Source organism: Cherax quadricarinatus, chromosome 4, assembly GCF_038502225.1.
Source record: "Cherax quadricarinatus isolate ZL_2023a chromosome 4, ASM3850222v1, whole genome shotgun sequence".
NCBI lineage: Eukaryota > Metazoa > Arthropoda > Malacostraca > Decapoda > Parastacidae > Cherax > Cherax quadricarinatus.
Genome location: NC_091295.1, coordinates 2,101,337 through 2,126,222, shown reverse-complemented (window position 1 = coordinate 2,126,222; position 24,886 = coordinate 2,101,337). Strand labels below are relative to the sequence as shown.

Genomic DNA, 24,886 nt, shown 5'->3' with positions numbered 1-24,886 from the left:
TTGATACAGTGTTATGGTCCTTGAGGGTGAGATCCTCCGACATGATCACTCCCAGGTCTTTGACGTTGGTTTTTCACTCTATTTTGTGGCTGGAATTTGTTTTGTATTCTGATGAAGTTTTAATTTCCTCATGTTTACCATATTGGAGTACAGTAATTGAAATTTCTCATCACTGAACTTCATATTGTTTTCTGAGTGAAAGCACCCATGGAACAGGAATGAAGGAACCCATGGAACAAGAGTATTGGCATCCATGGAAGTGTGGGCACCCATGGAACAAGAGTGTGGGCACCCATGGAACAAGAGTGTGGGTAAAACCATGTAACAAGAGTGAAGGCAGCCATTGAACAAGAGTGTGAGAACCCATGGAACAAAAATGAAGGGACTCATGGAACAAGAATGAGGGCACCCATGGAACAAGAGTCTGGGCACAACCATGGAACAAGAATAAAGGCACCCATGGAACATGAGTGTGGGTAACCATTTAAACGGTGTTACAATAAAGATATAAACAAGACAGCTACAAGACAGACAGACAGTTCACTCAGCAGTGACTCACCTGCTCAATGTCTTCAGGAGTTGTGTGAAGCATGTCACAGGCATCAATTATCTCCTCTGCAGAGACTGGCAGACACAGTGCCTGTGATAATGGCAGGTCACCCACTCTATTGCACACCTCACCATGACCCATGTACACTGAACCAAAGATTACAGTGGCAAAGTCCTGTAATACAGAAAAAAAAGTCAAATACAAAAATGTATTCAGAATGCTACACTGTAGCCTCTGTATTTGCTAACTTGTTTCTATTGTTAAAACATAGCAGAGTAAATATGAAATTAATATACAATACCAACAGGTTTATAGGTATGACACATGCAATAATTAGGTATCTTTATTCAGAAATGTTTCGCTTACACAGTAAGCTTCTTCAGCTGAGTACACAAGAGTTAGCAGAAGCAGTAGAGATGTGAAGACTATGTAAATTTTTTTTTTTTTCAAAATATTTGGAGCTCTAGCAGTGGAAACATGCCATATTTCTCGGCTTATTAGATGCATTTTTCCCCTTGTCTCCAAAACCCACCCTGCAACCTATAAACTGAAGGTCAGTGATGAGAGCTATAAATTTGGGGAGTGGGGTGGGCTGTAGCTCTCCCAGTTACATCCAATGCCAAGCCATTAAAACTAAAACAAGTCCTATAAGCCGCATCTTATAAGCCATGAAACATGGTAGATCAACATTTGGACAGTTACGGGGTTTATGACATACACCCAGACTCATCTTGACCCTTTGAATGTTTTGGTTGTATATATACGTCTTACGAGCCAATGTGTTTGACGTATTAATACGCCAAAATTCTAGCAACTTCAAATCAAGCAGGAGAATGCTGGTAGACCCACATGTTAAAGAATGGGTTTCCATGGTCAGTGTGCACCATATAAAAAAAAATTGGGAGCCAGTGGTGCATAGTGGGAATGCCATTTCAGTAGTCCTTGTTCATCATGCCTGGGACTCTTCTCTTCTCAAGTGATGCTCTAACACAGATGGAAGTGTGTGGCCCGGTGGCCTGGTGGCTAAAGCTCCCGCTTCACACACGGAGGGCCCGGGTTCGATTCCCGGCGGGTGGAAACATTTCGACACGTTTCCTTACACCTGTTGTCCTGTTCACCTAGCAGCAAATAGGTACCTGGGTATTAGTCGACTGGTGTGGGTCGCATCCTGGGGGACAAGATTAAGGACCCCAATGGAAATAAGTTAGACAGTCCTCGATGACGCACTGACTTTCTTGGGTTATCCTGGGTGGCTAATCCTCCGGGGTTAAAAATCCGAACGAAATCTTATCTTATCTTATTTTAGTGAAGATCAGTTTCATGGTTTTGAGGAGTTTGTGACCAAAGCAATACCCAGGATACCAGAAGAATGAAGGAGAATGAAGAATGAAGGAGAATGAAGAATGAAGGAGAATGAAAGAGAATGAAAGAGAATGAAGGAGAATGAAGGAGAATGAAGGAGAATGAAAGAGAATGAACAAGGATGAAGGAGAATGAAAGAGAATGAGAGAGAACAAAACTGAATGAGAGAGAATGAGAGAGAATAAGAGAGAATGAAAGAGAATGAAGGAGAATGCAAGAGAAAGAAATAGAATGAAGGAGAAAGAAGAAGAAAGATAATTAGGTAGGAGGATGGAGGGGAAACGAGCATCCAACCCCATTGTTTTGACAGGCAGTAGGGGGAGTGAGTAATGATACAATATGTCATTTTGACAGCTGCCAGACCCTGACTCAGCACATTTAGAAGTCCACACACTCTCACACAACACAAGCTTGCTGAGGATAATAGCAGTTATATGAAAGTGTCCAGTGACTATACAGTGGACCCCCGCCTTACGATATTAATCCGCTCCTGAGAGCTCATCGTAAGCCGAAATTATCGTTAGCTGAATTAATTTTCCCCATAAGAAATAATGGAAATCAAATTAATCCGTTCCTGACACCCCAAAGTACGAAAAAAAAAAAAATTTACCACATGAAATATTAATTTTAATACACACAAACTGAAGAAGACATGCACAATTACTGCTCTGCTAAGATTAGAATACATGACACTTACCTTTATTGAAGATCTGGTGATGATTGATGGGATGGGAGGAGGGGAGAGTGTGAAGTTATTGTTTAGAAGGGGAATCCCCTTCCATTAGGACTTGAGGTAGCAAGTTCTTTTCTGGGGTTACTTCCCTTCTTCTTTCAATGCCACTAGGACCAGCTTGAGAGTCACTGGGCCTCTGTTGCACAACAAATCTGTCCATAAAGCTATGTACCTCCCGTTCCTTTTAAGAGTTTCCTAAAATGGGCCATAACATTGTCACTGTACAGGTTGCCAACACGGCTTGCAATAGCTGTGTCAGGGTGATTTTCATCTGTAAAGGTTTGCAGTTCAACCCACTTTGCACACATTTCCTTAATCTCTTTTTTCAATTCCATACTAATTCTCGCCCTTTTTACCACAGGGATGGCACTAGAAGCTTTCTTGGTGTCCATGGTGATTTATTTTGCAGTTACAAGCACTAAAAACACTGGGATAATGTGAAATGTACCGAATGTATGCATAGATGCGACCGCACTGGCTAGCTTGTAAACACTGGTGCTGAGGCCACACGTGGGACACGTTCTGGACAAATTACACAAGGCGAGTTTTTTATCGTGAGGCGAGGAAAAATTTTTGCATTCAAATGCTTCGTATGGTGGATTTAACGTAATGCGATACGTTCGTAAGGCTGGGGTCCACTGTATACATGTATATATATTATAAAAACCAGAAGGAAGGAAGGAAGGAAAGAATGAAGAAAGAAAGAATGAAGACAGAAAGAAAGGTACGTAGGTAGGTAGGAAGGAATGATGACACATTTACCTAGGATAACTACCTAACACAACTGTCTGCTACTACAATGAAGAAAACTGCTCAGACGAGGTGTTTTGTCTGTGCACATAAAAAAAAAAAGCTCACAAAAATGCAGACACTCGTTTTATGTGCGAGGAGTGTAAAACACCATTGTGTATGAAACCATGTTTCAAAGAGTTCCACAAGCTGCAGAACTTCTAGGAACATGTCCAGTGACTGTACATTTGTATATACATGTATGTATATTATAGAACAATAGTAATAAAAAAATTTTTGTATTGTTTGCTTGCATAAGCAAGTTTTGTAAACAATATACTATTGATAATTATGTTTGTGCACTTATTGAGTTATATACAACGAATGTATGTATGTGCATTGCACCTTACTTTGGTCTCACAGGCCACATAAGTTACCTGAAAAAATCAAGTAGTGGAAAAAGCAAGATACCATCGAATGGGAGTAAAAAAACTTAACCGGATGAGCGGCATTCGTCGCGGCTCATTTTCTGCCAACTTTACGCCTCTATATCTCCATAAGTACTGATCGCAAAAATTTTTTTGGGGGCTTAAAACAATTAGAAAATTAATCTTAACATTTTCATCAGAAACAATCATTTTTTTTTAACCCTTTCAGAGTCTTTGACGTACTAGTACATCTTACGCACCAGTGTTAGTGACGTACTAGTACGCATAAATTCTAGCGTCCTCAAATCAAGCAGGAAAAGGCTGGTAGGCCTAGATGTGAGAAAATGGGTCTCCTTGGTTAATGTGCGTGGTACAAAAAAAAATTGGGGACCCAGTGGTGCATTGTGGGAAAGCCATTCTATTACACCTTGTTCACCATGTCTAGCACTAAGAAACTCCTCACTCCTCAGCTAATTGGGGCTCTTTTGTTCTGAAGTGACAGCTCAAACACAGATGGAAGTGTCAGTGAAGATGAATTTTATGGTTTTGAAAAGTTTGTGGCTGAAAGCAATGCCCAGGAAACCAGAAGGAAGGAAGGAAGGAAGGAAGGAAGGAAGGAAGGAAGAAAGGAAGAGATGAAAAGGAGGGAAGGAAAGAAGGAGACCATCAACCTAGGATAACCCAAAAAAATTCAGACAGTGGCTTATTTCCATGTGGGTTGGTGGGGTGGGGAGGAAGTTGACAGGCAGTGAGGGTGATGAGTGATGGTGTGATTTGTCACTGAGACACTAATTATGCCGGTGACTCAGCATATTTACAAGTCCACCCCCACACAACAACTACGAGCTTTACAGAAGCTGTAGCAGTTCTGGGAAGTGTCCAGTGACTTTATATGTCGCTGTTGGGCCGTGCAGACGTGCTGAGCAGTAGCTCCTGATTGGGTTGGCTTTTGCGCAGTGGTGACGTGTACTTAGCTCTGTGAAGACCTGTTTGAGCGCTCTCTACGAATTGAAGAAAGATGCCCTCCATCGAGCAACTTTACCAACAGCTTAAGGAAGAATTGAGGATGGCGAAGATGGAGATTCGGCGACTGACCGAGGAAAACAAGAAGATTCGTAGTAGTCCTCCTGTTTTGAGTCCTCAGGTCAAGAAGGGAAACTGGTCAGTGGCTGGACAGCAGGGAACGAAGTTGACGATCAAGAGGACAAATGGAAAGGTAGAAACGATGAAGAAGAAAGAGACAGCCGTGGAAACTGTTGTGGAAACATCTAATACATTCTCAGTGCTACCCGATGAATGAGAGTCGACTACTGGGAACGTCACGACGAACGACATTAAGGAAGGTAAGAATATTGTTGTTGTTGGGGATAGCCAAGTTAGGTATATGGATAGGGCGTTCTGCTTGAAGGACAGGAGTAGGAGACAGAGAGTTTGCTTTCCTGGGGCTGGGATGGAGGATATTGTTAGCCGTCTGGATGACATCATGAGAGGTAATGGGAGCAATCCTATTATCTGTCTCAGTGCTGGAGGCAACGATGTTAGCAGACGTAGGAGTGAAGACCTGATTAGCAGGTATAGGTCAGCAATAGAAATAATTAGGAGTAAGGGTGGGAACCCTGTCATATGTGGTGTTTTGCCAAGGAGAGGAGTTGGAAATGAATGGTTGTCCAGGGCAATTGGTGTCAATTGCCGGCTGGACAAATACTGTAAGGAAAATGCGGTAACATTCATTGACAACTGGGACCTCTTCTATGGCAGAAATAACATGTATGCCAGGAATGGGGTTCACTTATCTAGGTCTGGGGTGGTAGCACTGGCAACTGCAGTGGAGGGAGCAGTTAGGACTTTAAACTAGGAATAGTTAGTGGTATGGGTTTTGGCAGGAAAACAGTGAAGTCCCAGTGTAGTAATATTACGAGTTCTAGGGGAACTAGTAATAAGCAGAACGAGGTAGATATTGAAAAGCCAGTGACTTTGAGTGATAAGGACAGTAATAGGTTTAGTAGAAAAACAGAAATGAGCAGGAAGGGTAAAGAGAAAGGAGAGTCTTTCAATGTTTATTATGCTAATTGCCGTAGTGCTAGGAATAAGATGGACGAGTTGAGATTAGTTGCTAGTGCAGGTAACATTGATGTATTTGCCTTAACTGAGACGTGGTTTAATTAAAAAAGTCGGGACATGCCTGCGGAATGTCATATTCAGGATTTTAAATTGTTCCAAGTAGATAGAAGTATCGGGAAGGGGGGTGGGGTGGCATTGTATGTCCGAGATCGCTTGAACTGCTGCATAAAAACGGGTATTAAGTCTGAAGTAACACATACAGAGTCTGTTTGGATAGAATTTTCAGAGGGGCATGAAAAACTATTTTATAATAAAGTTGGTAGAATTACCGACAATATGTAAAGTAAAAGGACACAAGTGCAACTAATGTGACATTTATTGTGGCAACGTTTCACTCTCCAGGAGCTTTATCAAGCTTGATAAAGCTCCTGGAGAGCGAAACGTTGCCACAATAAATGTCACATTAGTTGCACTTGTGTCCTTTTACTTTACAAAAACTATTTTAGGAGTGATATACCGTCCCCCAAACTTAGATAGGGACCAAGGGAGACTACTATGGGAGGAAATTGTTAAGGCCACAAGGCACGATAATGTAGTAATTCTAGGAGACTTTAACTTTAGTCATATTGATTGGAATTTCTTGACTGGGAATTTAGAATCATACGACTTCTTAGAAGTTGTTCAGGATTGTTTTTTGAAGCAGTTTGTGACAGAACCTACAAGGGGAAATAACCTGCTTGACTTAGTTATGGCAAACAATGAATCCCTTGTTAATAATTTAGAAATTTCAGAGGAACTGGGTGCTAGCGACCACAAATCAATTACATTTAGCATTGAATGGAAGTACGATAGTAGCGATAACTCAGTAACAGTCCCAGATTTTCGCTTAGCAGATTACAATGGGCTTAGAGAACACTTATCATCTGTTGACTGGAGTAACGAAGAGAGCTATCAATATGACAGTTTTCTGAACACTATACATGCTGCTCAAAGAACGTTTATCCCATATAAAGAAATTAGATCAAATAGAAATGACCCAAAATGGATGAATAATAGGCTCAAATATCTACTAGGGCATAAGAAAGGAATTTATAGGCATATCAAAAGAGGTGAGGGTCATCTTATGAATCAGTATATTGACATTAAGAGGGACATTAAAAAGGGGATAAGAAAAGCTAAAAGGGACTATGAAATTAAAGTTGTTAAGGATTCTAAAACTAACCCAAAAAGTTTTTTCCAGGTCTATAGAACAAAAATTAGAGATAAGATAGGTCCCCTTAAAAATAACTATGGGCACCTTACTGACAAAGAGAATGAAATGTGCTCAATTTTAAATAATTATTTTCTCTCAGTTTTTACACAGGAAGACACTAACAATATTCCAGTAATTAATTTTTATAGTGGGCTAGAAGAAGATAAATTATGTAACATCACAGTCACTAGTGAAATGGTTGTGAAGCAGATAGACAGACTGAAGCAAAATAAGTCGCCGGGTCCTGATGAGGTTTTTTCAAGGGTTCTTAAGGAATGCAAAATGGAACTGTGAAACATTAATTAATATTTTTAATTTATCTCTTCAAACAGGTGTAGTGTCTGATATGTGGAAGATGGCTAATGTAATTCCTATTTTTAAAACAGGGGACAAGTCGTTACCGTCAAATTACCGCCCAATAAGCCTGACCTCAATTGTAGGCAAATTACTAGAGTCAATTATAGCTGAGATTATAAGAAGCCATCTCGATAAGCATAGCTTGATTAAGGATACTCAGCATGGAATCACAAGAGGCCGGTCATGTATAACTAATTTATTAACTTTCTTCAGTAAAGCTTTTGAGGCTGTTGACCACGATAAAGAATTTGATATTATTTACTTAGATTTTAGTAAGGCTTTTGATAGAGTTCCGCACCATAGACTGTTAAAGAAAGTGGCAGCTCATGGCATTGGGGAAAAAGTGCTCTCGTGGATCGAGTCATGGCTCACAGACAGGAAGCAGAGTGTGTCCATAAATGGGGTTAAATCCGAGTGGGGATCTGTAACAAGTGGTGTTCCACAGGGATTAGTCTTGGGCCTGTTGTTGTTTATAATATATATCAATGATCTTGATGAGGGAATTACTAGTGATATGAGCAAATTCGCCGATGACACAAAGATAGGTAGGATAATTGATTCAAACATAGATGTTATGGAACTTCAAGAGGATTTAAACAAACTCTATTCTTGGTCAGAAAAGTGGCAGATGCAGTTCAATGTAGATAAATGCAAGGTTCTGAAGCTTGGGAGTGTCCATAACCCTAGTACTAATAAGTTAAATGATGTAGAACTTAGCCATACAGATTGCAAAAAGGACTTGGGGGTTATGGTGAGCAGGAACCTTAAACCAAGACAGCAATGCCTAAGCGTACGTAATAAGGCAAATAGATTACTGGGATTTATATCAAGAAGTGTAAGCAACAGAAGTCCAGAGGTCATACTGCAGCTTTATACATCATTAGTAAGGCCTCACCTAGATTATGCAGCTCAGTTCTGAAGGCGGGCGGGCGGGCGGGCGGGCGGGCGGGCGGGCGGGCGGGCGGGCGGGCGGGCAGGCGGGCGGGCAGGCAGGCGGGCGGGCGGGCGGGCGGGCGGGCGGGCGGGCGGGCGGGCGGGCGGGCGGGCGGGCAGATGAGAGGAAGGAAGGAAGGAAGAAGGAAGGAGGGAAGGTAGGTAGGAAGAAGGGGCAGTAGGTAGGAAGAGATGAGAGGAAGGTAGGTAGGAAGGAAGGAAGGTTTGTGGGGAGGAAGGGATGTGTTGTGGAAGGCAGTGAGGGTTAGTGAGTGGTAGTATGATGCATCATTGTGACACAAGACACACTGGTGACTCAGCATATTTACAAGTCCACCCCCACACTACTACAAACTTTCAGAACCTCTTGTAGTTATAGGAACCTGTCCAGTGACTCTATATGTGTATAAATATGATAGAAAAATAGTAATAAACAACATTTTTTATTGTTGGTTTGTGTAAACATGTTTTGTAAACAATATAATGACAGCAAAGATTGTCCTGTTATTGGGTAGCATACAATGAGTGAATATATACCAAACAGTCTTTATATTGGTCTTAGAGGCCATAAAAGTTACTTGAAAAATAAAATATTAAAAAAAAAGAAAAAAGTAGAAAAAACAAAATACGTAAACTATTACTGGGTGACTGGCAGTTGGCAATGTTGCCATAAGCAGTTCAATTTCTGTCAACTTCACGCCTCCATATCTTGGTAAGTACTGATCGCAAAAAAAAAAAAATTTGGCCTATAACACTCACAAAAAAAACTATCATTTCATAAGAAAAATTTTTTTTTTTTAATATTTTTCGACCCTGAGAACAAGTTTAGGAGAGGGCCTGTCGACCCTGAAAGGGTTAATATTCTTCGACACCAGGATTTGGGATTGCGACAGTCAATGGGTTAAGAGCCTAACACTGTGAATATTCTGATTTTCTTTGTTTATACAGTAAAATAAATTTAGGACAAAAAATTGACTGGGCAAATGCTCCTGGACAAAGTGGACGTAAGTTCAGAATTCTGTATTTTGTCCATAGCTATAGTGCCAGGTTGTCTTGAGAAAAATCAGGCCAAGTCTAGTAAGTCTGACACTTATCCAATAGGGACCAAAATGGCCACATCCAGGACCAATAATAAGTTAAGAAACATTTCGCTCTCCAGGAGCTTTGCCACAATAAAATGTCACTATTTTAAACCAAACTTAAGTTCAAAGGTTCACTGTTCCCATCATGCACTGTGGGGGCAGAAATTTTTATAATGTGCACTAATCTCACACTGGGCCGAAGGGGCGTTGACCCCCAAAACCCTCTCCAGGCATACTCCAGGTATACCCACTGGAGAGACCTATTCTCTCATATCTAGACCTAAATTTACCCATCATAACATATCTGAAGATACTATGATTGAGATGCAGATGTACAAGTATGACACCGACCTCTGTGACAGATCTACCCGAGAGTCAAATGGTTAAGATTTAAAATGAAAATGAAAAGCACAGGTTTAGCAATAAAGTTGTAGATAAGCAGCAGCAAAGCTTGACAAATACATGACTGGGAATGGTTGTGTGAGTTGAATGTGCCTAGCATGAACCACTAGCATAACTGCATTGCTACTAGTACCTCCCTAGCATGAACCACTAGCCTTCCTGCACTACTAGCACACCTTTAGCATGAACCACTAGCCTTACTGCACTACCAGCCTTCTGGAATGAATAAAGTTCGAAACTCGGGGTACCACTGTATATACAAAATGTTTATAGGTCTTTGCAATGTTTTAGATGTGCTGGAGTATATATGAAACTCCTTGAAGAATGGTGTTATGACAAGTGTGAGATAACCGGTGACAGCCAGTGACATTTGATGAATGCGAGCTGCTGCAGGGAACCCTCTATTTGTTTTCGCTGTTGCACACAAACATGTCTGTCTGTCTATCTGTCTGTCTGTCTGCCTGTTTATCTGTCTGTCTAGCTCTGCTTATCGGTCTTTCTGTCTGTCTAGGTGGGTCTCTTTCCATCTGTTTGTCTCAGGGAGCAGCTGGTAAACCTGTTGGTTTTTGGTTTATGAGCCGCTCCTTGATTGCTGAGCAAGTGACACTGCTATTACTTGCATCATGTTTATTTATGTCTTATATCTACAAACACTGTATAGCAATTTGCCTGGAATTTTTGGGTTATCCTAGGTAATTTACACTATGTATAATAACTGTACTTATGCATACATGTGAGAGACAGAAATATAGACAGACAGATACAGAGACAGCCAGAGACAGCCAGCCAGCCAGCAAGCTGGCCAGCTTGCTGAATACACAAGAGCATAAGAAAGAAGGAACACTGTAGCAGGCCTACTGGCCCATACAATTCAGATCCATGTCACCCCCCTGGCTTAGACCAATGACCCACCTAGTTAGGTCACATCCACTGAAGGAAGGAGCACAGCATCAGACCTAGCAGCACAAACTAGTCAGGTCCAACTCACACCCACCCACACAAACTCATGTACAGTGGACCCTCGACTAATGGCGGCACCGCCTAATGCCAAAATCAAACTAAAGGCTCTCTTTGGTGTCAAAATGTTGGCTCTACCAACTCGGAACGTGTCCATGCGGCCTGAGCGGGCCCAGCCACTCCAAGACTCTGTGTATAGCCAGTGTGCCACTGTTTACAAGACGCTGCGATCGATTCCACATGTACCTGCGATATATTTTGTAATATTCCATTGTTTTAGTGCTTTTAACCACTAAATAAGCCACTATGGGCCCCAAGAAAGCTTCCAGTGCCAACCCTGTGGTAAAAAGGGTGAGAATTACTATGCAACTGAAGAAAGAGATAACAGAAATGTATGAAAGTGGAGTGCATATTGCCGAGTTGGGAAGGCTATATAACAAACCCTATTCAACCATCACTACTATCTTGGTGAACAGAAAAGCAATCAAGGAAGCTGTTGTTGCAAAAGATGCAAGTATATTTTCAAAATGGAGATCGCAAATAACTGAAGATGTGAAGAGACTGTTGTTGGTATGGATAAATGAAAAACAATTATCAGGAGATAGTGTTTCTCAGTCAGTAATGTGTGAAAAGGCAAGGCAGTTGCATGATGGTCTCATTAAGAAAATACCTCCAAATAGTGAAGATATTGATGAATTTAAGGCCAGCAAAGGCTGGTTTGAGAGATTTAAGATTCGTAGTGACATACACAGAGTGATAAGGCATGGTGAGGCTGCCAGTTCTGACCAAAAAGCGGCTGAAAAACATGTGCAGGAATTCAAGGAGTACATAGACACTGAAAAATTAAAACCCCAACAAGTGTTTAATTGTGACAAAACAGGCCTGTTTTGGAAGAAAATGCCAAACAGGACCTACATTACACAGGAGGAAAAGGCACTCCCAGGACACAAGCCTATGAAAGACAGGATAACTCTAATGTTTTGTAGTAATGCTAGTGGGGATTGCAAAGTGAAGCCTCTACTCATGTATCACTCGGAAACTCCCAGTGTGTTCAAGAAAAACAGTATCGTCAAGGCAGTGGTAGAGGGTGGTAGTGATGGTGGTAGAAGGTGGTAGTGATGGTGGTAGAGGGTGGTAGTGATGGTGGTAGAAGGTGGTAGTGATGGTGGTAGAGGATGGTAGTGATGGTGGTAGAAGGTGGTAGTGATGGTGGTAGAAGGTGGTAGTGATGGTGGTAGAAGGTGGTAGTGATGGTGGTAGAAGGTGGTAGTGATGGTGGTAGAAGGTGGTAGTGATGGTGGTAGAAGGTGGTAGTGATGGTAGTAGAGGGTGGTAGTGATGGTGGTAGAAGGTGGTAGTGATGGTGGTAGAAGGTGGTAGTGATGGTGGTAGAAGGTGGTAGTGATGGTGGTAGAAGGTGGTAGTGATGGTAGTAGAGGGTGGTAGTGATGGTGGTAGAAGGTGGTAGTGATGGTAGTAGAGGGTGGTAGTGATGGTGGTAGAAGGTGGTAGTGATGGTAGTAGAGGGTGGTAGTGATGGTGATAGAAGGTGGTAGTGATGGTGGTAGAAAGTGGTAGCGATGGTTGTAGAGGGTGGTAGTGATGGTGGTAGAAAGTGGTAGCGATGGTTGTAGAGGGTGGTAGTGATGGCAGTAGAAGGTGGTAGTAATGGTGGTAGAAGGTGGTAGTGATGGTGGTAGAGGGTGGTAGTGATGGTGGTCGAGGGTGGTAGTGATGGTGGTTGAGGGTGGTAGTGATGGTGGTCGAGGGTGGTAGTGATGGTGGGAGAAGGTGGTAGTGATGGTGGTAGAGGGTGGTAGTGATGGTGGTAGAGGGTGGTAGTGATGGTGGTAGAGGGTGGTAGTGATGGTGGTAGTGATGGTGGTAGAGGGTGGTAGTGATGGTGGTAGAGGGTGGTAGTGATGGTGGTAGAGGATGATAGTGATGGTGGTACAGGGTAGTAGTGGCTGTGATGATGGAAGAGGGTGGTAGTGGTTGTGATGGTGGTAGAGGGTGGTAGTGGTTGTGATGGTGGTAGAGGGTGGTAGTGGTTGTGATGGAGGTAGAGGGTGGAAGTGATGGTGGTAGAGGGTGGTAGTGATGGTGGTAGAGTGTGGTAGTGATGGTGGTAGAGGGTGGTAGTGATGGTGGTAGAGGGTGGTAGTGATGGTGGTAGAGGGTGGTAGTGATGGTGGTAGAGGGTGGTAGTGATGGTGGTAGAGGGTGGTAGTGATGGTGGTAGAGGGTGGTAGTGATGGTGGTAGAGGGTGGTAGTGATGGTGGTAGAGGGTGGTAGTGATGGTGGTAGAGGGTGGTAGTGATGGTGGTAGAGGGTGGTAGTGGTTGTGATGGTGGTAGAGGGTGGTAGTGGTTGTGATGGTGGTAGTGGTTGTGATGGTGGTAGAGGGTGGTAGTGGTTGTGATGGTGGTAGAGGGTGGTAGTGGTTGTGATGGTGGTAGAGGGTGGTAGTGGTTGTGATGGTGGTAGAGGGTGGTAGTGGTTGTGATGGTGGTAGAGGGTGGTAGTAATGGAGATTTATGCAGTGTGGAGTAAGATGGAAAGATTTGTGGCATTAAAAAACAAAGGAGAAGTAACTCTGGATAATGACTTGGTACCTAAAGTCCTTATGGAAGGGGATTCCCTTCCCAAACAATTGTAAACTCCTCCATCCTCTGCCCTCCTCCCGTCTCATCACTCATCAAATACGTCTTCAATAAGGTGTCATTTTATTAATTATTAATGTATTTATTCTGAATGTCTCATTGTTTTCTGTGTAGGAAAATGTATATTTCATGTAAAAAAATAATTTTTTAATACTTTTGGGTGTCTGGAACGGATTAATTGGATTTCCATTATTTATTATGGGGAAAATTAATTCAGATAACGATAAAATCGGTTAAGGACAAGCTCTCTGGAACGGATTAATATCGTTAACTGAGGGTCCACTGTAATAATACACGTACAGTGGATCCTCCATTATCGGCCATTCCGGATATCGGCCAATTTGGATTTCGGCCGTCATTTCAGAGATTGGCTGCATTGGACGCGTAATAATAATCACTCTTGAGCACATTAAATGTCTTAATTTAGGTTAAATTTTTACGCTGAAAAGCATCGTAGGTCGGTTCTAATGTAGGCTGGGGACATCATACGTCGGGGGTCCGCTGTATAGTGGACCCTCGACCAAAGGCACTAATCCATTCCAGAGAGCTAGCCGTTACTCGAATTTGCTGTTGATCGAATTCATTTTCCCATAAGAAATAATAGAAATCCAATTAATCCATTCCAGACAGCCAAAAGTATTAAAAAAAATAATTTTTTCTATATGAAATATACATTTCCCTACACAGAAAACAATGAGACATGCACAATAAATACCTAAATAAATACTAAAATGACACTTACCTTTACTGAAGAGTACTGTTGAGTGATGAGACACTGTTTTTCTTGAACACTCTGGGATTTTCACAGTGATACACGAGTAAAGGCTTCACTTTGCAATCCCCACTAGCATTACAACAATACATGAGAGTTAGCCTGTCTTTCATAGGCTTGTGTCCTGGGAGTGCCTTTTCCTCCTGAGTAATGTAGGTCCTGTTGGGCATTTTCTTCCAGAATAGGCCTGCTTTGTCACAATTGAACACTTGTTGGGGTTGGAATTTTTCAGCATCGCCATGCCTTATCACACTGTATGCCACTACAAATCTTAAATATCTCAAACCGACCTTTGCTGGCCTTAAATTCACCAATATGAGCACTAGTTCCAGGCATTTTTACCTGTTCACCAGGGTGTTAGTCAACTGGTGTGAGTTGCATTTTGGGGGACAAGATTAAGGACCCCCAAAGGAAATAAATTAGACAGTCCTCGATGACACACTGACTTTCTTGGGTTATCCTGGGTGGCTAACCCTCTGGGGTTAATTGTTTCTTGGTATTCTCAATAAGCCACACCAACAATAGTCTCTCCACATCTTCGAGTAGTACAGCTGACCGTGGTGCAGCAGCAGCTGACAGTGGTGCAGCAACAGCTTATGGTAGTACAGCAGCAGCAGCTGATGGTGTTGCAGCAACAGCTGACGGTAGTGCAGCAGCAGCTGACAGTGTTGCAGCAGCAGCTGACAGTGGTGCAGCAACAGCTTATGGTAGTACAGCAGCAGCAGCTGATGGTGTTGCTGCAGCAACAGCTGACGGTAGTGCAGCAGCAGCTGACGGTGTTGCAGCAGCAGCTGATGGTGGTGCAGCAACAGCTTATAGTAGTACAGCAGCAACAGCTTATGGTAGTACAGCAGCAGCAGCAGCTGACAGTGTTGCAGCAACAGCTGACGGTAATGCAGCAGCAGCTGACGGTGTTGCAGCAGCAGCTGACGGTGGTGCAGCAACAGTTTACGGTAGTGCAGCAGCAGCAGCTGATGGTGTTGCAGCAACAGCTGACGGTAATGTAGCAGCAGCTGACGGTGTTGCAGCAGCAGCTGACGGTGGTGCAGCAACAGTTTACGGTAGTGCAGCAGCAGCAGCTGATGGTGTTGCAGCAACAGCTGACGGTAGTGCAGCAGCAGCTGATGGTGGTCCGATAGTATTTCGAGAATATTTCTCACCCTTTTTAGCACTAGAAGCTTTCTTGGGGCCCATGGTGGCTTATTTAGCAGTTACGAGCACTAAAAACACTGGAATAATACAAAATATATCACAGGTACACTTGGAATCGACCGCAACGGCTTGTGAACATTGGCATACTGGCTATACACGGAGTCACGGAGTGGCTGGGCCCGCTCAGGCCACATGCCATTAGATGAGTTTTTCGTCGTTGGTAGAGCCAATTTTTTTATGCCAATGGGTGCCGTTAGACAAATCTGCCGTTACTTGATGCCGCCATTAGGCAGGGGGTCCACTGTAAAGTGATCTGAAATTGGTAATTTGGCCAATTTAATGCAAAGTTCAAAATATTCCTATTTCAAAACAGGATCCAGAATAAACAATGCAGGCATTCCTGACATTAAACTAACATTTCCTCTGTTCATTGGTTATGCTTTCAGGCTTTATAAATGAATTCCATTTTGATTTTTTATTCACAATTAATTTTTATTAAAACCAAAAAATAGAAGATTTACTGTTATGCAATATTGCAATAATTGTATAAATAATATCACCACATTTGTGAACGTATATTAGACCCACCAGTTTCAAGCCATTTCCAGTATTAAAACCAATCAAAATCATCTCTATTTCTGTAATATATCTTCCATTCTATCAAATGAGACCAAGAAATTGCAAATACAACTATAAAAAACATATGAAAAAACACTGCAAAGTCACTGTTTTAATCGAAAATTACGGTCTCAGTTTTTTCTCTCGTGCACTGCGTGCTGCAGGATTTGTTTTATGTGGTGCACACATACCACAGAGATGTATTCTCTCATATCTAGGCCCAAATTTGCTGTTCACAGCTTATCAGTGAGAGATGAGCTCATGGTGTAGATCTACGGTTTGGACCCTCAACTCAAAGCCGTAGAACTACGGCACGGACCCTGAAAGGGTTAATAATATTCACTCTTGGGCACATTAAATGTCTTATTTTAGGTTAATATACACATTTTTAACAATTTATCTATAATATTTTCTTCAAAATTATATAAGAAACACATTACATAGCATACAGCATATAAACATGCAATGTTTATATGCTATTGAGTGGTGAGTACTGGCAAATCAAGGAGGGAGGGAGGAGGGTAAACATTACGTTTTCTCTGATTCAGCGTTAGAGAAAACTGTGAATCTGGCATCTGGTCCAGTCACCGCCCTTCATAAGTGTCTGTTGACAATTCTCGGCATGAATTATTCATTACTTCTCCCTTTGTTGATGATGGCATCTAAAGGTAGTAGTTAGAAACAATTAAACTCAGTGAACACGGTATGTCGATGTGATAATATGGCTGTGTAGTGTAATAATATGGCTGTGTAATGTAACCCAGGGGGCTACATACGTGTACCTACATCTACCGGCTACCTACACTGAATTTCTACAAATAAATACTACTCACCTCTTGCCCTACAGTAAGACTACAAATATTTTAAGGTAAGTAATGAATGTACTGTGGCAGTATCAAAGCCCAAGGTAGGGCTTTGATACCTGAAGCCCTTATGGAGGGGGATTCCCAACTCCCTCTCCCCTCCTCGCCTTCAATACGCCAACAAGAGTCTTCAATAAAGGTATGTAATGTTCATTTATCATTAAAATTTGTGCTTTATATTTATTTCTCATTGTTTTGTGCATATAAAACTATATTCTCTATAAAATGTATTTTTTGTTAATACTTTTGGATGTCTGAAATGGATTAACTGGATTTACATTATTTCTCATGGGAAATATTATTTCAGTCTTCGGCCTTTTCGAACTGAGGGTCCACTGTAATAATAACAATAATAATCATAATGATATCTTTATTTACTACAAGTGCATGTACATGGTATACAGGCCTAGATGACATCAATGACATACTACTATATAGAAAGCTGCTCATTATGCAGAGCATTTCAGGCAAATTAGATCAGTTTTGTCCCAGGATGCGACCCACACCAGTCAACTTACACCCAGGTACCCATTTTAAACTGATGGGTGAACAGGGACAGGGACAGCAGGTGTCTTATGGAAACACGTCCCTAATGTTTCCCAGCTGTACCAGTGGAAATTCGAACCCCGGACCCCCAGTGTGTGAGCAGTGTGTGCTAGCGATCATGCTACAGGACACCATTAAATAATAATAATAATCTTTATCACTACAAGTGCACACACAACTTATACAGACCATAGCTGATATGAATAACATACCATATAGAAAGTCCTTGGTTATGCAGAGCATTTTGGACAACTAGGGTAATTCTGTCCCCAGGATGCGACTCACACCAGTCGACTAACAACCAGGAACCTATTTTACTGCTAGGTGAACAGGGATAGCAGATGTCTTAAGGAAACACCCCTACTGTTTCCACCTATACTGGGAATCAAACCATAAACCTCAATGTGTGAGATGAGTGTGCTACCAACTGAGTTACACAGACAATTAATTTGTATTAAATTAAAAGAGTCTTACAATGTACAACTGTGTTAATATTGTAATAACTTGCAGCATTGACCTTTCTAAATGTGGAAGGAGTCTTGATGATGTAATATCTGGCAAGGGAACAGAAGTCAGAGACATCATCAACACTGAGGCCGGCCGGGATGCTGCTCAGAGTCTTGATGATGTCTTCACCACTCTCACTCTTCATCTCCAGGATCTGCTCTCTGAAAGTTCAATCAAAACTTTACTTATGACGCATGAAAGTGATGCATCACAATCACAAATTATCCAAATATCTCTAGATGAACAAATGTATGTAAGGAGGATAGGCATTACCACTGTGTCTAGTTGTAAGGATAGTTATCAATATTATCACTGGTTGTAAGGATAGTTACCACCAACCTTCACCCTCACCCATTTCCCACACCCCAGCTGACCACACATCATCAACCATGGCTGACCTACAAGACCACTTCACCTCAAACAACGGCATTGACCACAGCTCATCTACATCCCCAGGTACTCAGTCCTCACCAAGAACTCATTAACACCTTACAGAGCATTATACAGGAAAATAGTATGCTGCAATTACAAAACAAAACCAATGAAAAAAAAAGATTGCAGACAGAGTGCTCTCAACCGACTCAAAACACAAGAGTCAGTGAACAAGAAGAAAAACTTACTAACTTGACAAAAAAGAATGAGGAACACACAGATATTCAAATAACTATTGAGAGTCATACTAAACAGATAACTTCCCCCACTACCAATATGGTAGAAGCTGTAATAGACTGAAAGTCAAACAGATTCTCAATGGAGTACATACTTCTAGAATCAAAGGGAACTAAAGCAACAAGAAAAATTGCAAGATGCTGTAATTGTAAGCAGTCCAAATTTACCTACAGATACAGACCAAGGTACTTGTTTACTAAACACATTTCAGCTAATCAAAGATGAACTCAGTCTTAACTTTGAAAATAATAAGATCAAGGAGATTTGACTGCTAGGCAGAGCAAGACAAAAACAAAGCGTTATGCTAAGATTTTATTCAACCGACTCAAAAAAGGACCTAATCAATTCTTCTATGAATATGAAGAGAAGAGTGTATGTAAATGTCTAACAAAAATGTGACAGAATATATTGGACCGACTTCATAAACTTAAATGTAATAACAAGGAAAAAGAATCCTTCCTCCGTAAGCCATGCGTGTTTTATGAGGCGAATAAAATGCCGGGAGCGATGGGCTAGTAACCCCTTCTCCTGTAGACATTTACTAAAAAAGAAAAGAAGAAAAACTTTATAAAACTGGGATGCTTGAATGTACGTGGATGTAGTGCGGATGACAAGAAACAGATGATTGCTGATGTTATGAATGAAAAGAAGTTGGATGTCCTGGCCCTAAGCGAAACAAAGCTGAATGGGGTAGGGGAGTTTCGGTGGGGAGAAATAAATGGGATTAAATCTGGAGTATCTGAGAGAGTTAGAGCTAAGGAAGGGATAGCAGTAATGTTGAAGGATCAGTTATGGAAGGAGAAAAGAGAATATGAATGTGTAAATTCAAGAATTATGTGCATTTAAGTAAAGGTTGGATGCGAAAAGTGGGTCATAATAAGCGTGTATGCACCTGGAGAAGAGAGGAATGTAGAGGAGAGAGAGAGATTTTGGGAGATGTTAAGTGAATGTATAGGAACCTTTGAACCAAGTGAGAGAGTAATTGTGGTAGGGGACCTGAATGCTAAAGTAGGAGAAACTTTTAGAGAGGGTGTGGAAGGTATGTTTGGGGTGCCAGGTGTAAATGATAATGGGAGCCCTTTGATTGAACTTTGTATAGAAAGAAGTTTAGTTATAGGTAATACATATTTTAAGAAAAAGAGGATAAATAAGTATACAAGATATGATGTAGGGCGAAATGATAGTAGTTTGTTGGATTGTGTATTGGTAGATAAAAGACTGTTGAGTAGACTTCAGGATGTACATGTTTATAGAGGGGCCACAGATATATCAGATCACTTTTTAGTTGTAGCTACACCGAGAGTAAAAGGTAGATGGGATACAAGGAGAATAGAAGCATCAAGGTAGAGAGAAGTGAAGGTTTATAAACTAAAAGAGGAGGAAGTTAGGGTAAGATATAAACAGCTATTGGAGGATAGATGGGCTAATGAGAGCATAGGCAATGGGGTCGAAGAGGTATGGGGTAGGTTTAAAAATGTAGTGTTAGAGTGTTCAGCAGAAGTTTGTGGTTACAGGAAAGTGGGTGCGGGAGGAAAGAGGAGCAATTGGTGGAATGATGATGTAAAGAGAGTAGTAAGGGAGAAAAAGTTAGCATATGAGAAGTTTTTACAAAGTAGAAGTGATGCAAGGAGGGAAGAGTATATGGAGAAAAAGAGAGAGGTTAAGAGAGTGGTGAAGCAATGTAAAAAGAGAGCAAATGAGAGAGTGGGTGAGATGTTATCAACAAATTTTGTTGAAAATAAGAAAAAGTTTTGGAGTGAGATTAACAAGTTAAGAAAGCCTAGAGAACAAATGGATTTGTCAGTTAAAAATAGGAGAGGAGAGTTATTAAATGGAGAGTTAGAGGTATTGGGAAGATGGAGGGAATATTTTGAGGAACTGTTAAATGTTGATGAAGATAGGGAAGCTGTGATTTTGTGTATAGGGCAAGGAGGAATAACATCTTGTAGGAGTGAGGAAGAGCCAGTTGTGAGTGTGGGGAAGTTCGTGAGGCAGTAGGTAAAATGAAAGGGGGTAAGGCAGCCGGGATTGATGGGATAAAGATAGAAATGTTAAAAGCAGGTGGGGATATAGTTTTGGAGTGGTTGGTGCAATTGTTTAATAAATGTATGGAAGAAGGTAAGGTACCTAGGGATTGGCAGAGAGCATGCATAGTTCGTTTGTATAAAGGCAAAGGGGACAAAAGAGAGTGCAAAAATTATAGGGGGTTAAGTCTGTCGAGTATACCTGGTAAAGTGTATGGTAGAGTTATTATTGAAAGAATTAAGAGTAAGACGGAGAATAGGATAGCAGATGAACAAGGAGGCTTTAGGAAAGGTAGGGGGTGTGTGGACCTGTATTTAGATAAGGCTAAAGAGGTTTTTGTGGCATTTATGGATTTGGAAAAGGCATATGACAGGGTGGATAGGGGGGGCAATGTGGCAGATGTTGCAGGTGTATGGTGTAGGAGGTAGATTACTGAAAGCAGTGAAGAGTTTTTACGAGGATAGTGAGGCTCATGTTAGAGTATGTAGGAAAGAGGGAGATTATTTCCCAGTAAAAGTAGGCTTTAGACAAGGATGTGTGATGTCACCGTGGTTGTTTAATATATTTATAGATGGGGTTGTAAGAGAAGTAAATGCGAGGGTCTTGGCAAGAGGCGTGGAGTTAAAAGATAAAGAATCACACATAAAGTGGGAGTTGTCACAGTTGCTCTTTGCTGATGATACTGTGCTCTTGGGAGATTCTGAAGAGAAGTTGCAGAGATTGGTGGATGAATTTGGTAGGGTGTGTAAAAGAAGAAAATTAAAAGTGAATACAGGAAAGAGTAAGGTTATGAGGATAACAAAAAGATTAGGTGATGAAAGATTGGATATCAGATTGGAGGGAGAGAATATGGAGGAGGTGAATGTATTTATTTATTTATTTATTTATTTATTTATTTATTTATTTATTTATTTGAACATGATACAGAGAAGTACAAGGAATACAATTTTTGAAGTGCAGCATGCCAAAGCCCCTTGTATGCAGAGCATTATGGGCAGGCTTAAAATTAACTTAAGATTAACTAAGCAATGATATATTCAGTGGTACAAAAATTATTGTAAAACAGTTAACAATTTAGTACAAATGAGTATTAAAAAGACAGGTCATATGGTCATTTACTGTGTTGTTGTGTAATCAGTAGAATGGAGTATTCTGTTAGGTAATGAAGTTAAATAGTAACAAAGTTTGATTGGGTCACAGGTTGACATTTATGAGATACAATAATGAGATACATATATGAGATACAATTTATGAGATACAATTATTCAGTATTTATTTAGTTGTGGGTAAGTGATTTTTGAGAAGAGACTTGAATTTATAAACAGACAGTGTTTCTTTTATATTTACAACTAATGAATTCCAGATTTTAGGGCATTTTATGTGCATTGAGTTTTTGCATAGCGTGAGATGGACATGAGGAACATCAAAGAGTGATCTGTGCCTTGTGTTATGGTCATGTGTTCTGTTAAGGTTGGTAAGGAGGTGTTTGAGGGGAGGATTTATGTCAGAGTTAAGTGTTCTATGTATGTAGTAGGTGCAGTAATAAGTATGGATGTTTTGTATTGTGAGTAGGTTTAGAGTTTTGAAAATTGGTGGAGTGTGTTGTTTGGGAGTGGACGTGTCAGCGGATGGGTCTATGAAAGATGAGGTGAATCATAGAATTGATGAGGGTAAAAGGGTGAGTGGTGCACTTAGGAGTCTGTGGAGACAAAGAACTTTGTCCTTGGAGGAAAAGAGGGGAATGTATGAGAGTATAGTTTTACCAACGCTCTTATATGGGTGTGAAGCAAAGAATGCAAAGAATTTGTAGTTTGGAAGTTAGGAGGAGGTGCGAGATTACCAAAACTGTTGTCCAGAGGGCTGAGGAAGGGTTGTTGAGGTGGTTCGAACATGTAGAGAGAATGGAGCAAAACAGAATGACTTCAAGAGTGTATCAGTCTGTAGTGGAAGGAAGGCGGGGTAGGGGTTGGCCTAGGAAAGGTTGGAGGGAGGGGGTAAAGAAGGTTTTGTGTGCAAGGGGCTTGGACTTCCAGCAGGCATGCGTGAGCGTGTTTGATAGGAGTGAATGGAGACAAATGGTTTTTAATACTTGACGTGCTGTTGGAGTGTGAGCAAAGTAACACTTATGAAGAAATTCAGGGAAACCGGCAGGCCGGACTTGAGTCCTAGAGATGGGAAGTACAGTGCCTGCACTCTGAAGGAGGGGTGTTAATGTTGCAGTTTAAAAACTGTAGTGTAAAGCACCCTTCTGGCAAGACAGTGATGGAGTGAATGCTGGTGAAAGTTTTTCTTTTATGGGCCACCCTGCCTTGGTGGGAATCGACCAGTGTGTTAATAATAATAATAAAAAACAAGGAAAACATTCAATAGTGTTTTACTGGTGATGGCATTATCATAGTGAGACATTCAGACATGGGTTGCAGGTATGAAATAACTAATGAACAAGATCTGTTGAGTTTCCTCAGAGTCACTGGTCTGACTGAGTCTGATTAATCCACTGATCAAGTCAACACTGACCCACATACAATGGAACCCCGGATTTCGGCCGTAATCCATTCAAGGTCAGCCTAAATCCGAAAAGGCCGAAAACCGAAGTAATATTTCCCATAAGAATTAATGTAAATACAATGTGGCAAGAAAGAAAGACAATGTGGCAGATGTTGCAAGTATATGGAATAGGTAGCAAGTTACTAAATGCTGTAGAGAGTTTTTATGAGGATAGTGAGGCTCAGGTTAGGGTGTGTAGAAGAGAGGGAGATTACTTCCCAGTAAAAGTAGGTCTTAGACAGGGATGTGTAATGTCACCATGGTTGTTTAATATACTTATAGATGGGGTTGTATAAGAAGTTGGGGAAAGGAGTGGGATTAAATTATGGGGAATCAAATGCAAAATGAGAATTGACACAGTTACTTTTTGATGATGATACTGTGCTTATGGGAGATTCTAAAAAAAAGTTGCAAAGGTCAGTGGACGAGTTGGGGAGTGTGTGTAAAGGTAGAAAGCTGAAGTGAACATAGAAAAGAGTAAGGTGATGAGGGTATCAAATGATTTAGATAAAGAAAAATTGGATATCAAATTGGGGAGGAGGAGTATGGAAGAAGTGAATGTTTTCAGATATTTGAGAGTTGATGTGTCAGCAGATGGATTTATGAAGGATGAGGTTTACCACAGAATTGATGAAGGACAAACAGTGAGTGGTGCATTGAGGTACAGTGGACCCTCAACCAACGGCGGCATTGACTAACGCCAAAATTGACTAACGGCGCTCTTTGGCGTCAAAAAAATGGCTCTACCAATGGCAAAAAACTCGTCTAAAGGCTTTCGTCCTGAATGTCTCAGTGCGGCCTGAGTGCAGCCTGAGCGGGCGCAGCCACTCCAAGACTCCATGCACAGCCAGTGTGCCAGTGTTTACAAGTAGTTTTGGTTAATTCCACATGTACCTGCAATATATTTTGTATTACTCCAGTGTTTTTAGTGCTCGTAACCACTAAATAAGCCACCATGGGCTCAAAGAAAGTTTCTTGTGCCAGCCCTGTGATAAAGAAGGAAACAAACACAAAATTCAATAAAAAACTTGTAGTAAAGTACCAAAGTGGAGGACAAAGAGAGAGGGGAGAGTGTGCCTTCTGCAGTGATTCATTGATTCTACAATATGTACAATACTAAAGCCGGAATTATCGATAAAGGCTATAGTCCCAGTCAGCGATATAGTATAGAATTAACAGTGTGGCAAGTAAGTAAAGCGAGTGATAGAAAAACGACACGAAAGTAACTCTCCAATGTTGTTGGATGTGTGTATATGCACTGAACATACGCTGGCCTGCTATCTTCCACTACCCTAAACCTCTGCCAGCATCTCCTCCATTAAACTAACTAATTATACTAACATCTCCTCCAAGGTAAGTGTAAATATAAAAGTGTAAGCATAAAAGTAAATTTTTTTTTTTTCAACAAGTCGGCCGTCTCCCACCGAGGCAGGGTGACCCAAAAAAGAAAGAAAATCCCCAAAAAGAAAATACTTTCATCATCATTCAACACTTTCACCACACTCACACATTATCACTGTTTTTGCAGAGGCACTCAGAATACAACAGTTTAGAAGCATATAAGTATAAAGATACACAACATATCCCTCCAAACTGCCAATATCCCAAATCCCTCCTTTAAAGTGCAGGCATTGTACTTCCCATTTCCAGGACTCAAGTCCGACTATCTGAAAATAA

General features: G+C 41.2%; 1 protein-coding gene across 5 annotated transcripts in view; it reads right to left on the bottom strand.

The window, feature by feature from the left end:
* The window catches only part of TBC1D23 (TBC1 domain family member 23), a 158,355-nt gene that overhangs the window by 57,754 nt on the left and 75,715 nt on the right, over positions 1 to 24,886 (bottom strand). For all 5 annotated transcript variants that reach the window (XM_070093991.1, XM_070093983.1, XM_070093985.1 and 2 more), the window contains 2 exons: positions 17,979 to 18,129; positions 560 to 724 (listed from right to left, as the gene is read on the bottom strand). In XM_070093991.1, the coding sequence (XP_069950092.1) occupies positions 560 to 724; positions 17,979 to 18,129 (316 nt within the window). The remainder of the gene's footprint in view (positions 1 to 559; positions 725 to 17,978; positions 18,130 to 24,886) is intronic.